The sequence below is a fragment of the Diabrotica undecimpunctata genome, chromosome 3 (genome assembly GCF_040954645.1).
Source record: "Diabrotica undecimpunctata isolate CICGRU chromosome 3, icDiaUnde3, whole genome shotgun sequence".
Lineage (NCBI taxonomy): Eukaryota > Metazoa > Arthropoda > Insecta > Coleoptera > Chrysomelidae > Diabrotica > Diabrotica undecimpunctata.
Window position 1 is genome coordinate 87,631,885 of NC_092805.1, and position 18,754 is coordinate 87,650,638.

General features: G+C 32.4%; 1 protein-coding gene across 4 annotated transcripts in view; it reads left to right on the plus strand.

Annotated features, from left to right (window-relative positions):
- The window catches only part of LOC140437015 (RING finger protein 207-like), a 52,337-nt gene that overhangs the window by 3,835 nt on the left and 29,748 nt on the right, over positions 1-18,754 (plus strand). For 3 of the 4 annotated variants that reach the window (XR_011950341.1, XM_072526232.1, XM_072526234.1), the window contains 9 exons: positions 1,872-1,975; positions 4,721-4,900; positions 9,152-9,356; positions 9,433-9,574; positions 9,636-9,748; positions 11,479-11,755; positions 12,096-12,246; positions 14,675-14,816; positions 17,366-17,555. Coding sequence is in view for 3 of the 4 variants with exons in the window: in XM_072526232.1 (XP_072382333.1) it covers positions 1,872-1,975; positions 4,721-4,900; positions 9,152-9,356; positions 9,433-9,574; positions 9,636-9,748; positions 11,479-11,755; positions 12,096-12,246; positions 14,675-14,816; positions 17,366-17,555 (1,504 nt within the window). In the remaining variant the exon portion in view is untranslated. The remainder of the gene's footprint in view (positions 1-1,871; positions 1,976-4,720; positions 4,901-9,151; positions 9,357-9,432; positions 9,575-9,635; positions 9,749-11,478; positions 11,756-12,095; positions 12,247-14,674; positions 14,817-17,365; positions 17,556-18,754) is intronic. The other variant, XM_072526233.1, reaches the window with a different exon arrangement.

The window sequence follows — 18,754 nt, forward strand, 5'->3', positions numbered from 1 at the left end:
GTTTACGGTTATGATCCCAAAACAAAATAGCAATTTTAACAATACAAAGTATGGCCGCCGCAGCTCAGTGGCAATTTTTAATGTTTTACTTTAACTGAGCCGCCACCTTGCTTCGAATAATACGTAAGCAGTCGTTAGTATTAAAACCTGAGTCAGAAGGTTGCACAAATGGAAGATGTACAATAAGCCAATTAGTTGAAGTATGACCTGTTTAAACAAAATTCGAAGTTGCCGCTAGTAGGATGACGAAGAAGGAAGCACTACCGACTTGTCGACGAAAGTTGGATACTTCTAGCCTCTGTGGGATATATCCCATATATTCTTATCCCCATGCATGTATCACGAAAAATAGTTGCTGAATTAAAATTCAAATACAATGACACTGAAGACGTAATTCATTTGAGCTGTTCTTTAATTTGTCCTTCAATTCTGTTGAAATAGAACACAACCAAGAAAGAGACAATAGATGATTCAGGACAACTGTCAAAACTTCAGAACATATAAAAGGGGAAGCTGAACTGCCGATAAAATTGCCTTCATTTACTCGGCGATGTAAACAAAAATAATTATTTAGTTGGGTTGGATTTCTTGTCTACATTTTTTTCTGTATATATATTTTTTATTATATTACACTGCGCGTATTTTAAAATGGATGATTAAAATTATTCAAAGTAAAACAAGGTATACAATTTTTTTAGAAAAATTTTAAAAATTATATTTTAAAAGCCGTCCTAAAAGACTTCTGATTGTGTTCATCTTTTCCTTTGAAGGTTGCCGATCAGCATGGCTATTAACTTTATATACTGTCTGACGCACGGAATAACTTCACTACGCACATTACAAACTAGTCCCGCCAATTCAGCAGCCAGAAATATCAGTACCTACTATACAATGTCCTACATCTATCTCTTTGGCTAATGATTTTACCTTGCATTATAAGTTTTGGTGTTTTATATATTTTCTCATTCACGCACAATTCTCACGCATTCTAGCACTTTCTCACGACTGAATCCTTGTCCCCCTCTGTTCCTCCATGTTCATGTTCAATCTCACCACCTCTCATTCTGCCTTATGTTCCTTGCTTGCTCCCGAGCGTCCTGCCTCTCTTCGGGCCGCCTTTCTTCTTGTTTCTTTCCCTCCAACGTTCTTTTCACATATCTCTGAATTGCTCTCCACCGATCTGACGAACTAAGCATATTTTCCACCAGTTCCGTGACTGATTGCACGCTACTTCCTAGCTCTCTCTCAAGCAGGCTCCTCTCTGCTATCCATCTATTGCATATCAATAGAGTGTGTGAGACAATGTGCGATATTTCACAGTACAATAATGTGTCATTTTCTGCCTTTCCTAATCTGTAAAGGTATGCCCTCAAACAACCATGTCCTGTAAACATCTCCGCCAGGGAGTAATCCAAACGGCGATGCCCGCAGTCCATCCATATCTCAGATTAGGAATCAGACGAATTAGTGACTTCGTCCATTGCGCCACCCTCATCATCTCGTCCCATTCTTCTTGCCACACCATAATGGAGCCCTCCCTTTCTTCTTTATGTAAACGGTCTCTCGCTATGTCTTCATTTCTTCTCTTCAAATCCCCGTTGTTGCTTATCACTGCAACAAAAGATTGTAGTAACAAAAGATTAAAATTTGCCAATGTTCTATAAAAAAGTTAAATATTTTATACAAAATATTTAGGGATAATCATTATATCCACTTCAAAAGATACGCAGTGTACTTTAGTTATTGCTTTTTTTGTCCTAATTTCAGTTAAACTTATTTTGTGTAAATTTTAATTTACTTAATTTGTTCATTTCATTTTTAATTTATTTTATATATAGATAACAAGTTTAAAATTCACATAAACATTATAGGACAAGCCTTGTGTCTTCACTGCCGTGAGAATACCCATAGAGCAAAGATGTTTTCTACCCACGATGTTGTTCATATGAGCAAATGCGCCAAGGAAGCTAAAAAGGTAAATTGTTGGTCGTCACATATTATATGCGAAAGTAATATTATCAAAGAGTCTATAATATTTGAGTTTTTTATTTGCGGTGAATCAGTTTTTTTAATCTTATATGAAACTAATACTACATAAACGGTAAAATAAAGACTATCATTCTTATCAAAATGATACAGAAAAACTACTTCACAACATTAACATAAAATCCATTAAGAATAAGGTTGAGGATGGCAGGATCTAGCTTTCCGTGGACATTACCGTGTTTCTGATCTTGGTTTGCTGACTTGATAGTTTAAGATCGAGTAAGCACTGTTATGCTGACTCATTTGCCATTTCTACAATTAGTAAGTATGAATTTAATAATTTTCTTATTCTGTCTGTCTTTACGTAATGAAAACTCCATCGCCACCTATCCACAAAAACTACTACTATCTCCGTAGCAGGTTTTATAATTTTCATTATTCAGCCACGTCTTTTGCAATATAATTGTTAGTGTTTCAATATAAAATTAAATAAATATTAAATATTTTAAATAATAAAAGAATTGAGGATCATTTGGAAATACCTAGGGTTTTAAATGTATTGACAATATATAATTTTCAGTTAAATGACGTATAATATACGTCATATGTCACTGGTTTATTCTAAAGAAATATTTATTAAATTAATATTTTTGATTTAATAAAGAAATAACGTTGTTTATAAAGAAATAAAGGCTTTGGAAAATTTATAAAATATGTATTGTCTTTAAATGATTTAGTACGTGTATACTTACATAGTACATAACGACACTGCTTCGTTGTTTCTTTTTGTACAGGTATCATAATAATATTAGATAAAAAAAATTAATTTGCTAATAATTTTGGCACTGTTTTCTTTATTTTTGTGTTTCTTTTTTTTGTCAATAACTAGACTTTATTTGGTATTTTTTATCAATTATGTGTTCACGTGCACTTTATTGTTATTTCTATTACTAACCTAACCTAGCATGTTTGTTTCCAAAAAACTGAATCTCCTAAAACAATGGCTAACTAACGGACAAAGTTCTGCAATAAAATTGTTAGTTTTTCTATATAAAATTAAATAAATATTAAATAGGTATTTAAAATAAAAAAAAATCATTTGGAGATAGGGATTTAAATGTATTGACTAAAATAAAAATGAGTCTTTTGTCCATAATATAGTAATCAAATATCATCAGTAGTGGCAAACACGAGACTATAGCTTATTTGTAGTGTACCGTTTTACTTATAACTCTAACCTATTGTCAACAGAAGTCTATTATTGAGTCTACGTAAATATACTTTATTGTTAAAGAATTACTGTTCTTAAGAAGTTTGTTGAATGTATACACAATCATATATAATTTGCTTATTATGTCTGTCTGTCCGTAATGAAAACTCCAACGCTGGCATTACATCATATCTCCATTGTTATTGGTCTTATTTGAGTGTGTGATACGTTAAATGAAAGTAGAATTATATTATTAAAGGATTATATTAAGATAGAAAAAACAAACTAGGCGACTATCAAAAGGGCACTACACCTTATCTTCGTTATCTCTTATGTGATGTACGAGATATCACATGACAGTATCAATATATGTTATAAACATAAATATATATATATATATATATATATATATATATATATATATATATATATATACATATATATATATATATATATATATATATATATATATATATATATATATATATATATATAATTTGTTTAGTCTTTCTGTCTGCTCGTAACGAGAACCCCAACGCCGGCATAACATCATATCTCTGTTGTTATTGGGTCAATTGGAGCGTGTCATGCGTTAAATGAAAGGGGAGGGGATAACGATTATATTAAGAAAGAAAAAACGAACAAGGCGACTGCCAAAAAGGCGTATACCTTATCTTCGTTATTACTGAACATTTAGCGACACGAGATATCACACGACAGTATCAATACATATAATTTTATAATTTGCTTGTTCTGTCTGTCTGTCTATCCGTAACAAAAACCCCAGCGCTGGCATTACATCGTATATACGTTGTTATTGGTAGGATTGGAGTGTGTGATGCGTTAAATGAAAGGGGAGAGGGAGCGATTATATTAATATAGAAAAAATAAACAAGGCGAGTTCCAAAAGGGCACTACACCTTATCTCCGTTATTAATGAACATATAGTGACATACAAGATATCAGAAGACGCTATGGATAAAAATAGATTTACTCTATGACAAATTTTGATTTATTGACTTAAAGAAGGCGTCTGGCCTTGTTCAAAATAAACAACTGATCGAATCCTAGCATGCTACACAGAAAATAAAAAAGCGGATATAGCGAATATATTAAGATATAAAAAACAAGCAAGTCGACTACCAAAAGGGCATTACACAGTATCTTCATTATTAATACTTCTGAGTGTGACTGGTGCACAGTGACAAAACTGTCCGCCACATTGTTGAAGAACGCCCCGAAAGGCGGTTTCTTGGAGTTTTTGATGAGTTCCTGAATGCTACCGAATTGATACAGTAGATGTTCGTTTGTAATGCTCCATTTAACTTTTTCTATTGTTTTTAATTATGTATTCATATTGTATGCCATACGCTAAATAAATAAAAAAACACTACAAAGTTGCATGTCTAGCAGTCATCAATAAGACATTTTATAATTATTTTGCATGATCGACTACGTTTCTTAACATTATAGTACATTTTCATTACATTTCATAACAATATTAACATATGCTTTCTTTTACAGTGTCTCCAACATGGAGAACACTATATAATGTTTTCGCCGCTGCAAAACACTATGTTGTGTGTTAACTGCTTCAGGGACCTACCCAATGAAATACGTACCCAATGCGTCGACATCGATACTGCTCATGCTCAAGCTGCAAAACGCTTAGAAAGGGGTCAAAATGCAATAATGGATTTACAAGTGAGTGTAAAACTCAGAGATTTTAATTAGAATCAGTTTTAATAAAGCTATATTTATTTCTATTCTATACATGTTAATAATATCATGATGGTTTTATGATAGGTGAGTTGAAATATATAATGTAAACACATTGTTAATTACTTATATATTTACACAAAGAAATTCTCGTTCTGTTATGAACCTTTAAATAAAATCAACAAATTCGTTGGTAAACGTTAAGATAACTTTATATGATGACAAGGTATTTCGACAATTATTGATAATATATTTTAATGTTTAAAAGAGTACAGAAAAGTATAACCGAAAATTACATATAACGAACAAAATTACCATCTAAACTCTGGATTTATTTATTTATTCGTGTCAATAGCATCGTAGCAATAATAATTATAGTAATAGTCATATACTATATATGTATATACATATACTAAAATTACATAACAACTACTAGGCAATAGCAACATAAAATCTTGTTTCGTATATCGTGCACTTCCTAGAGCATAGATTGCACTGGCACATGTGGGAGATCGGCTGTTCTTCTCCGCAGTCACAACGGGTTGTTGCTGTTGGGAATCCTCATTTCCGGAGATTTGATCTGTATCTTGTACCTCCAGATCTCAGTCTATTTAGAGACCTCCAGGTAGTCCAGGCGGTGTTGTGGCCATGAGCTAGTCTTTCCGATGGGGTCCTTAGGTTTGAGAAAGGCATAGATTTCTCTTTCCAAGTGTTAGTCCTGGCATCTTGTGCTCTCAGATGGGATAATAGATGTTACCAGAAAACTCGTTATTAAAACCATTGAAAACATATATAGTAGAAACAACATCCAGGCCAGAATTTTCAACAAACTACCGGTCGAGAGGGGCGTACGTGAAGGAGCTCATTAAGTTCCCTTCTATGTAACCCCATTACCGACAAAACTATTAACAAGGTTCGAAATAAAGATGATATAAATTGGACGAGGAAAATATATCTATTGAATCTATCTATGAAGATGATGTCATATTTATTACAGAAAGAGAAAATTATCTGTAGAGATGATATCAACAAACAAAATAAAAGGTATTCTTTAAAAATCCTATAAGATACAAACTAGAAGGGAATGGCAAACTAATTCAGCAAAATATTTATAAGGTGGCAGTGAGGTCGGTTATGACATACTGAAGAGACTAAACCCGATACTAAGAAAATAAGGTTTATGGAAACGTGTGAAATGAAGAAAGTTAGGTATACCATAAGAAAAAAAAATGAGTGGAACAGCTACATAAGTGAAATGGGAGGGAACGGATTAGTAAAAATAACACGAGATATGCCAAGAAAAAGATGCAGTGATAAGTTGAATATCCAATAAGAACCCACTCTAAGATGGAACAGCAAGTCGTTCAAGGAGGTTGTTACGAATTAAAAAGGGGAAAAGCTGATTGTTGAAAATTAAAAGGGAAAAGCCTGAGATGGTGAAGCCAATATTAGAAATTATGTAAGATTTATGGTTAAATAACAGGGAATGTAACCAATACAAAAGAAAATATAAAATTTACTTGAAGTACTACAATAGAATAGGCTTAGCTCAAGAGAATGAGAGTAGTGCTCAGAGAGGAGGTTGGCACGTTTGCTTGCCTGTAGTAACCTAAGATAGTTAGATCAATCCTAAGATGATCTTGAGATGGGCGCCAGGGTGAATTTTGAATATCACACCAATTTGGGGTATATGTAGTTATATATTAACTGAACAATAAAAGATGATAGGAAATAAATAAAAATCAGAAATGCTTTATACACTATATTCCAATTTTATGTACTATCCCAACCCTATACTTATATACACTAACCAATTATTAAAATATATCCCCAAAATATAAATTTACAAAAAAAAAGTTACCTAAAAATATACCTAACCCCAAATTATAATTATAAACAAAAATTGGTCTACCCAGTTCTCTAACAATGAGATAAAATGATCTGGGATTACTGTTTAGGATAACTCACTTGGAGTAAATAGTAATTAAAATATTAGAAAATAATTAAATACTTATATAAGTTACAAAAAGGGCAGTTTAAAAATCTGAGACTAGTCAGTTAAGACACTAGAACAATACATACATCAATTTAAAAAAATAAAGGTACATACTAGTAACCATAAAATGGGATAATGTATCCTGACCACTTATCATAAGGGTTATGTAAAATATTAATAAAGAAATAAATACAGGTACAAGTAAATAGGGAATGACAAAATTCAAACAAGTAAAAAGATTCAACAAGTTGAGGGTACTACCCAGGGATTGTGCACAAACCTGTTTGTAACCCACTTAGACTGAAGGCCTAAGTATCCAAGATATATATTATAAAAAAAAATTTGAAATTTAAATTATAAAGTTGATAAAAATATAATGGTTCTTAGTAACCCTTTTGTTGTAAAGGGAGTTACTTAATCTGCTGTCCAGTGTTCAGGTAGTGGATGGGCTCTAAGATGGATCATGTCTATGCTCCGTGTATCCCTTTAAGGACTGGTAGACCAACCAAGTGTTGTAATTCTTTCTGCCAAATCAAATAATCTCCTTCTCCCAAATAAAATGTACTTCTTCCCCAACTCAAAAAAAAAACTTCTGTCCCAAATAAAAATGTGATTCTTCCCCAAATTAAAAACTTCTTTCCAAATAAAATGAAATTCCAGACTTGGAAGTTGGAGCCGGCAGGCTACAAGAAAAGAAAAAATTTTTATTCTGTGTTCTTGTATTTAATATCTATAGGTTTTGTTCTAGTAACAAAAACTAGAATATATTTGCCATTAGGTGACCTTGGCTCAAAAATATAGTGTTACTGCTCTGGAATATATTATAATTTGTATATATATATAAAAAAAATAGGAATGATATTTGGATATTTGTAGTAAGCTGAGAAGATTTAGACGATTGAGAACTGGCAAATTTAAATGGAAGATGTGTGATAACTTACCAGAACTTATTTGGAAGTTTTATTTTCCATAAACCAACGTAACTTCTTAATGCACAAAAACTAAATACTTCTTAAACAACAACAAAAATATTCTTCACCTTTCCCCAAAAAAAAAAACAATAAAATAACTTAAATTCTTTTTTTACTCCCTTCAAGTTCTGCCTGCCGCAAACTCAACAACTCATCTCCAGGAAGTTCTGTTACAAAATGGCCATTACAATATTCTTTTTCCCTTTTGACAAGGGAATCGATTATCTTATCATCGATATCGATGTTCGAAAATCATAATAATGAAATATGAGATCGTATTGTGGGTTGCATACTCCAACGGCGGCAGATTAGTAGTTAATGTAGGGATTCGGTTTGCTAACGTTCAAAATGTTAGATTATTAACGATCGTATCGTTACAAGGTATGAAGAAGAAGGAATAGAATATTTTTAATATTTTATATTAAACAATAATTATTTAAAAAATATATTACGGCAACATTTGGATTGTATTATCCCAATATTTAAAAAATTGTTATTTGTTGGTGATTTGCCAAAAATCATGTACTATCCTAACAAGTAGCCCTAACTCACAAAATTTTCATAATTAGAGCCGTTTTTTCTTTTCACTTGACCATAATATTATGTCTTTATTTTGTAACACATGTTAACAACATAATTTTTTTCCACAAGGAAAATGAATTTCCTGTAGTAGGCTGTATACCTACCATAAATCACAAAAATTTTATTTAAAAAATCTTTTTTTAAAAGGTGTATTGATTTAAAAAAGAGCTCTTTCCGGCTACATCAAAGAACGTTTTCGGAATGAGAATTACATTAATTAGTGCTGTTACCAGGTATACACTAGTGAAGCCACTAAATGTCTGGATAAAAACCCTTTACATGTTATTAAATTTGTTATATATTACATTTTTGCTGATAATTTTATGTGATGTTAAAGTTTTAAACATATTTATTTCAGTTAGTTGCCACCTAAGGTCCGTATAGAGACGACGTGTCAGGGCGAGCAACTTCAGTTGGGAATTTTACATTGCCATCAAGTAAATCTGCAAATAACTTTAACCTCATATAAAATTATCAGCAACAATGTAATATATAACAAATTTAATAACATGTAAAGGGTTTTTACCCAGATATTTAGTGGCTTCACTCATGTATATATAGTAACAGCACTGATGATGGAATTCTCATTCCGAAAACGTTATGTGATATAGCGCGAAAGGGTTCTTTCTTAAATAAATATACTTATAAAGGATTTTTTAAATAAAAATTTTTTATAATTTTTTTAAGACATCTGTGAGGGATGGCATAATCGCTCTGAAAGGCCTGATGGACGAATTACGAAGAAACATGGACAGCGAAAAACACACCATCAACACTTTTTGCCACGGCATGCAAGAAGCCATGGCGAAAACTCACGCAACAATGATTATGGAAGTCCAACGACAATACGAAAGTAAAGAAAGAATTTACAGAAGCCAGCTGGTTGTATTGGGTAAGTAAAATATTATCTTACAGAAATTAGAGATATCTTGAATTTATTGCTTAAAACAGTTTGATCTTCTTATTAGGTACCGTTATGCCAGTATTACAACTGCATTTGGTTCTTTGCACAACCTTCACAGCTGCTGCCAATAAGTACCAATTTCTAGAACTGTGTCCCTCTCTTATAGAAAGACTCTCTGCGGTAGGAAATCTAAGCCAACCTGTTAGGTAAATCAATCCTTAGATCAAAAGTTGAGTATGATTTTTGGAAATTATATATTTGTTATAGATCTCTGCAATCGTCTCAAATTAAGACAAATTATAGAAGCGAATTCGCTCAGAGTCTTGAACCTTGGATTGGACCTGCTGCTGTAAGTCAGCATCAGTCAGAATTGGCTGCTAGTAAGTACTTTATTCATTTGGTATGTTATATTTGAAAGAGATTTTTTATTTTTACCATATTAGATAACTTGATTTCTACTGTCAATACTCTAGTTGTCATATACCATCGATACTTTTCTTTTATACTCCACAATCTGTCTCGTGTATTTATAGGTATAGAATAAATAATAGATTTATGGTAAGCACGTATAAAAAGGGATTGGATTAAATTCGGGGTTTCAAAGCGACCACTCAAATTCACCGCAGCTACCAATCCTACGATGAACGATTATTTAGACAGCCGAGTATAGCGCGTAGAAAATGTGAAGAAACTCTATTTTACATAAAACACAAGTAAAGGTAAGCGCGAAAAAGATTGATCTAAAAAGTATTATTGTTAGTTTTTTGTGCGAGGAAGAGCAACAACGAAACAAGGAAGCATAATAAATGGATGCATGCAAATTCTAAAAAGCGAAACACGGAAAGTGGATTTACTACTTTATTTCCTAGTTTAATCGATTATCAAGACAAATTGTATCAGTACTTTAGAATGGATTAATGCCCGAACTAAGCGAATGGACCTTGCCAATATACACTTGTTTCATAGATTATCGCAACGCGTTTGACAGGGTCAAATTGCAACACTTATAGCAGATACTAACACTAAATTTCACTATGGAAATTAAGTTTTCGACCTATACAAACAGACTACTAGAACAATTAAAGTGCTTGACACAATCTTAAATAAATTTTATCCAGAACAAGGTGTCAGACAAGGATGTATACTGTCTCTACAATTATTTAATATATATGGGCAGCATATTACGAGTATAAGAAGAGATTTGAAGGATAGGAAAAGATCATCTTAGTAAACGGCCTAAAAATGAATAACCTACGTTTTGCAGATGATACAGCTCAGCCCTTCTTGTAAATAGTCAAGAACAATTAATTGACCTCATGCGACTGGTTGAAAACGAATGTCAAATATTTGGTCTACAGTTAAACATATCAAAGACAAAGATCATGATAGTAACAATCATCCCCACCTAACCACGATAGACCAGTTTGAGGTTGTGAGCTGATACTTATATCTGAGATCGTTAATCATAAACACAGGGTTACTACAGCAAGAAATAAAACGCAGATGTGATCTAGCAAAGGTCTCTCAAATTTCATAAATAAATTTCAAAGTTACGGAAAATATCAAGAACTCTTCTTTATTGTAAAAATTGATCTCACAAAAAAAATACAACATTTAGAAACTCTATATCATGGAAACTACTGTCCTGGAAAGTATTCCATTTCGAGTTTTCGGCACAAAGATATTAAATTGCCGATTGTTGTGGTGCATTCCGTTGCGGGCCGGTACAGACAAATGCGGATTTTAATGTCCGGTTGGTAGTTCTAATGAACCCAATATGATACATCCTTAGATTTGTGGCGCTTCTTATTTATTGTTATTAAAAAGAGCTCTATACCCTATTTTTCAGGCAGATATGTAAAAATGGCCAATTAAAAATATTTACAATAATTAGAACACTCTGTAACCCCGAAACGTGAGTTGTATATCCTATTATTATTATTCTGATTCACCCTGTATATATAAAAATGAAAAGTGCTTGTGGTTTGACACTTGCATATATTGCTAACCTCTCCCAACATATACGGTATTATATATTTTTAAAGAATCTTTTAATTCCTCTCAACGTAAAACTGATTAATTTTTTGTCTAATCGTCATATTATTTCTAGCTTCCAGAATGTACGACAGCGTCCCGCCAGCTACCAAGAAGCAACAAACTGCTCTTAAGAACAAGCTCTTGGATGGAGATAGTTCATTTTCGACTCATTGTCGATCATTTGAATCCCAAATTAGAGATCTCAATCAACAGTTTAATTCCATCAAAGAAAAAGTTGGTGAATTGCACAAAGACATTAGTGCCTTGCGAAAGGCACAAACTCCACCTTTAGCAACACGTTATGAGATGCTCATAAGAGAGTGTTTACATTTAGATCAAAGTTTGGAAAGGTAAATTTATATATATATATATATATATATATATATATATATATATATATATATATATATATGTATGTATATATATATATATATATATATATATATATATATATATATATATATATTGAACTGAGGTTATTAGTCTAATTTATTAACTTTATTTATCAGTAAAAATGTTCCAACACTTAGTTTATTTAATCTTTATTTCCACATTCTATAATAATATCTTATCTTATCTTAATATATATATATATATATATATATATATATATATATATATATAAATGTAATGGCATGTCTCGCAAAACAGAAAACCAAAATATACATATTTATCGTATACATTTTTTAGACAACAAAAGGAGTTGGATAGAATGGCTTCCGCGTTTGATGCCTCTTGGGAAGAACAACTTTGGAGATTACGCGTTGAACAGGAAGTGTTCAGCTGTCAAAGAGCCGACGTCAATACATTAAGAAACGAATTGAAGCATATTAGTCAGGTTGTATGTTTAATTTTCTATATATTGTTATACCCTATTAAATATTATAGTGCAAGATCCCACTGCAGGATCACTTCGTTCATAACGTTGTGGTTAACATAAGGTTGCGGTCAAAAAGTGGCCGCAAATATTTTTAATTTAATTAATAGTAATTAGTTTTTGACAAATATTTTATTTCGTTTCTTTATTTTTTAAACAAAATACGCTGCTCATGACGTATACGCATGTTTTTTTTATATCAAATTAAACCTATTTTTTTTCTTAATATGATGATATAAGGTTTCCTGAGAAAAAATGGTCGAAAATTAGGGTTGCCATCTGTTAAAAATGGGAGGTATCAAAGATAATATATATATATATATATATATATATATATATATATATATATATATATATATATATATATATATATATATATATATATATATATATATATATATATATATAATATATATATATACATATCTCTGGAGTATGGATATATATATATATATATATATATATATATATATATATATATATATATATATATATATATATATATATATATATATATATATATCCATACTCCAGAGATATGTTGGTTACATAGTGCCCAAATTATACAATTTTCTACTAGAGATTTAAAACAAATTAGAAATTATAAAAAAAAAACAAAGATATAAATGTGAAATTAAACAATGGATTGAAAACAAAAAACAACACAATTGTATTAAGAACCGGTTAATAGACAATAGTAATAAATAATACCTATCTAAATAGACTTTGATTACCAACTACATTTCTTGAATTTACTGCAGTTAATATCATGTACCCACATTTGTGTTACATGCTAGATTAAAATTAATGTATTTTTATAAGTGTGCATATGTAACTTACTATTTATATTTATACAATTGTTAAATATTTCTTTGTTTGAATATATATTTTTAAGTCTTGCGCGCAAAGGGTGCTACTTTTATAGTAGCTCTAGTTCAGTGAGTTTTTATGTTGACTTAAACTCCCTCTAAGGAGAAAATTCACTCGTCCCAAATACCTACGGTATCAAAAGGATTGAGCTCTGGTGGGACTCTTTCCGTGTTATCGAGTCCTAGGTGACTTGGTACGTCGGTGTATCTCCCAAAGATTTTCGCACGTTTCTAGACGTCCAGAGTAGCATAGCTTTCTGTATGATCTTATATAGATGTTCATTTAGACCCAAATTTTTATATTTTCTAGGAGGTTCTTCGGAATGACTCCAGTGGTAGAAAAAATAATAAATATCGTCTGGGTACTTTCCAGTCTCCATTGTCTCCTTATTTGTATTTCCAGATCTCTGTAATGGGCGATCTTTTCGTAATTAAAACGCAGATTATCGTTGTTAGGTATCGTCATATCGATTAGTGTTGTTTGTCTCGTTAGTTTATTAACTAGCACGAGATCTGGTCTATTATGGTCTATTAGTTTGGTCTGTGAGCACAGTGCGATCCCAGTACAACTTGTAGTTGTCATTCTCAAGCATACTCTCAGGAACGTATTGATAATATGGGAGATGGTTTGTTTGTAGAAGTACCAGCTTAAAAACTATCTCTTGATGAAGGATTTTCCGTACTGAGTCATGCCGTTCTTTATATTCAGTTGCAGCAAATGCCTGGCAGCCCCTGGTAAGATGATGGTTTCTTGGGCTTGACATCTATATCGGTATTTGTCTTTTTTGAACCTGAGGTTATTAGGTTTATATATTCAGGTAATTTTTGGTCGGTATTACCTGATCCTGAATGGCAAGTAATGATCCTTCTGTTTCAGGGAACATCTTTCCTGATGTCACCCATATGTCCTGATATAGTTTGACGCTATATTATCGACATAGTATTGACTGACTTCATTCGGATGTCGCCCGTGCAGAGGTTTACCCATCCAGATGCGCATTTTTTCGTTCTTAGTAAAATGGTTTATGCGCATTTTTTGTTCTCTCAGTTTATCGGTGTTGTGTCATCAACTGCATAAATCGCGGTATGTAGAGTAGATGTATTATTATTATTATTATAATGCAAAATAGAGTTAGGGCGCAACTGCACTGGTTTGACAAGTGATCAGATGTATATTATTATATATCTATCGACGCATGCTTTAAAAACTCACACAAGTGACCCTTCAAACCAGTAGCGTTGCGCACTAGCTGTCTCTTATTTTATCTTTGATACATCGCGTTTTTAACAACTTGCAACCCTAATTTTCGACAATTTTTTTCTCAGGCAAACATATCGTTATTAAGAAAAAAATTAACTTTGATTTGATATAAAAAAAACATCCATATTTTGCATATAAATATAAAAGACAAGCCAAAAATTTGTATCCTTCACTTAGTTATTTCGCCCTTTATCCTTTCCTTTTCCTTTAAAGCAAGATGAAAAGTGTATATGTATTAGATAAACAAACAAATAATTTTTAGGTAGCAACACAATTAGAACCTTACATACGAAGTCTAACACCAGCTCAACAACAGCAGCAACAACAACAAGGTCAAACTGAACAAACTCAAGCTAGTCAGGCTGAACAGGCCCAACATTTGGCTTCTCTTTTGGAACACATTGGTAAGCTATAAAATAATTAATCAGCAGGCTATGCGAATTAAAAAAATTATGGTATGACAGCGATTTTTCCAGCGACGCAGTAAAAAATGATCATCATTTAATCTTCGCTTGTCCACTGCTGGACCTATTCCCTCATAATTTTCCATCTGTTTCGATCTTGTGCCTCTTGCATCCGATTCCTATGGCAACGTTTTATATCGTCAGTCCAATGTGTTGGTGTACGACCTCTGCTTCGGTAGTCATCATCTCGTGGTCTTTCCAGTACCTGCTTTGCCCATCTGTTATCTGTCATTGGAGCCACATGTGAAGTATTGACTGACTTCATTGGGATGTCACCCTTGCAGAGGTTTGCCCATGCAGTTCCACTTCAGTGTTGCTAATCTCTCTACAGCATTAGTTACTCAAAATCGTCAAAATCGTCGTCTTCGCAGGTGGTTTGGGATCTTGTCTCGCAATGAAATGCCCAACATAACACGCTCCATGGCCCTTTGAGCAATACGGATCGTTTTCACTGTCATAGTTAACGTTTCCACTCCATAATTAAACACTGGCAAAACACACTGATTAAAGATTTTTCTTTTAAGACATATTGGTATGTCGGACGAATTGAAAATGTGGTTCAACTTGCCGAAGGCTGCCCAAGTCAGTCATATACGACGGAGAAGCTCAACGTTTGGTTATCTTTTCCTATGCGAATTACGTGACTTAGGGATTTATAGGCCATTGTCTGGTCTATGGATCTTGTTCCTACACATATATCTTCGCTGACTACAAGATTTTTCATCATCTGGGTTTTAGATATATTTATTTTCAATCCCCCTTCTAGCGAGGAAAGGTAGAGCTAATTTAAAAGTTCTTTTGACCTGAAATTTCTGAGTTTGACGATCACCCACTCTAACACTAGCTGTTGCGTTTATAAAAAATGATACTCAACGTATAATTAATCAATAAAATTTTTGGTGGAATAATAAAGGTCTATATATTACCCTTCTTAAAGCTTCGTGTGTTTAATTTAATTAGCAGCATTTTTAAACGGAACTTATTATTTATAAAACGCCTTAGGAACGCCTTAAGCTCATCATCTTTTTTCTGTCATTATCTACGTCATCCCAGTTTGTTCTACTTTGGGGTTTCATTTTATTGGCATTTTTCTGAGTTTTAATCTAACTTTTGCTGCGACGGGATAATGGTCAAAATTAATGTCACTACCTTGGTAGGCTTTGGAGCTGATTACCTCATTTCCGGTTGCCAAATATTTTGTTGATTATAATATAATCTCCTTTTTAATTCTAAACATAATCTCGTTGGTTTCCTATTGCGTATTCTTCAGTATCTTGGTTTCCAAGTATAAGACCTTCTTTTTGGCTGTTTGAACCAGGTGTTAGTAATGATTATTTTTTTGTTACAGAACTGATTTTTTGTGTTTTTTCATTTTTGTTGACTCAATACGTGGAATCTTACTATAATATACACCTTTTGCTTTCAGTCTTCCATAATGAAGTTGCGTTTTTTTGTGAATTTAATAGCCTCCTACATTATTGGACAATTTTTCTAATTAATCATCTGGTTTGTCTGAAGTTGGAGCATAAACCTGTGATATATTTAAATATGCTGGGGATCCGTTTAACTTAGTAATAATTAGTCGATCATTAACTTCCAAACAACCTTTTACTTATTGTACCATTTAAGATTTTAAAAGAATTCAAACGTCATATTGATTGTCATCATCTCTTAATGAGTGTAGATAAGGTCCACGTGGGTTGTTCTGCTTTCCATGTTACCTCACTCATACTCAATACATCTCATTCCTTCTCAGCATTTTCCAATTTATCGTACCTATAAATAATTCTCATATTCCATGTAACGACTTAATTATTTTCCCGGAAATTCTTAGACTCATTGAGCCCCATGCTCTTCAATTTAATCATGAATGAAATCATCAAAAGTGTTAACAAAGGAAGAGGATACAGGATGGAAAACATAGAAATAAAAATACTCTGTTACGCACACGACGACAAGAATTTAATATGACAATCTCATCTCAGAAAACTAAAACAATAGTAATCATCTCAGAAAACTAAAACAATAGTAATCGGCAAAGAACCAACCCGATGTAAAATAGAAATTGATGCTATCAGTATTGAACAAGTAATGGAAATAAAATATCTTGGAATTAAACTGCCAATTACACGTGGAATTATAAGTCAAGAATTTATAAAGCCAGTGTAATGAAATATGCATCAGAAACAAGACCCGACACAGCCCCAACACAAAGGCTACTGGAAACGGCAGAGATGAGAGTGCTAAGAAAAATTATAGGAAATAACTTGTTTGGAATATTAAAGCGATGGTTTCTCATTTGCCTTTTGCTTTGCATGCCGTTAATGTATCTGTTCCAAATTTAGTCATCTGCCTTCGAGGACGATTTCTCATTCTCATAACAAGAGGGTGCCTTGCATTATTATGGATAATGCCATGGAATGCTTTTTCTGGCTTACTTTTATCTGACTTTGTAGATCTAGAATTGCAAATTTGTATATTCTTTTTAGGTTTATTACAACAGTCTGATTCATCCATGGGAAAAATTCCACGTTCTCGTAGTAGAGTACTCGGTCAATTACTCGAGAAAGTCCGTCCTAATGTTCAAGAAAGAGAACGGAGTAAGTCTGCCGGTCAAGTAGACAAGCCTCTAACTACAACATCCCAAAAAGCGACGCCCAAAAAACCGTTTATATCCAGGTAAGTAATAATCCGTTATTTTTCGAAGTTTTCATTCTTCCCATATAAGGAAGTAAACTCCCTACATGTATTTGCTATTCAAAAGAAAATTCGTGATTATTATTATTACTAGTTACTTTTAATAATTCAAAAACATTGATTAAACCGTTATAGACTATAATAATAAAAACAATAGGAAAACTGGATATAAGTATTGCAAAAACTGTGCCATTAAAGAGGAAACATCTATGTTTCATGGATTATGAAAAGAAATTCTAGAGACTAAAATATTTACATTAATAATATCTTCAAAGACTGCTACTGGATATTAAAGATGTAAGGATTGTTGACAATATGTACTGAAACTACACATTATCAGTATGCTAATGAAACAAACATTATTATTAAATTGAAATAAAAAAGTGATTGATGAAAGAAATACGATTTTTTCACATTCCTCAAGTTTAAGTCGCACTTAGTTTTATAATAAATAAACCGATGACTCTTTTATGTCGACATTGATAAAGTTTTTTCATTCATCGACAGCATCCTAACGCAAAACAGATCTGGATTTAACACTATTATAACCCGGTCCTTCGTTTTTAGTAATTAAAAACTGGATTTCCGAATTTAAGCGGAACTCATGACCATAAAATGAACCACGTAGTGGATGTTGACTAGAGAAACTGTCATGTGCCCCAATATGATTTGAATAGTCTACCAGATAGTAAAATTATGATTAAATTAAATCCGTAGGTTTTAAAAGTACCCATTGCAATTTTAATTGCGTTTTTTAAATCATTGCGGGTTTCTCTGTCGTGTGATACTCATATATTCAACAATATAATAGTAACACTTGCATATATGAGTGAATGTATAGCTTTCAATTGTTTCGTGCGTAAGGTAAGTGCGGTGAGTTGATTCGAAAATAAGTCATTCGCTACAACTTCATCATACATGGCGTTTGCTCTACGTGAAAAAGCGTACATAATTGTTATTTAAAATGATAATAGGTATTAATTTAACTAAAACATTGGAAATTAAAAAATACTCGGTGCAATAGCTCACACTGAGGTATAAAAAACAATTTAATTTTAGCAACCTTTTCGCATGCTTTCATTATTGTCCGAAGAACTTTTCCGTATTTAACCGGACCGTCCATGTCTTGTCGCGTTAACCACGGTACGCAATTATACCGTGAAACCGAGAGAGCAGTCTAA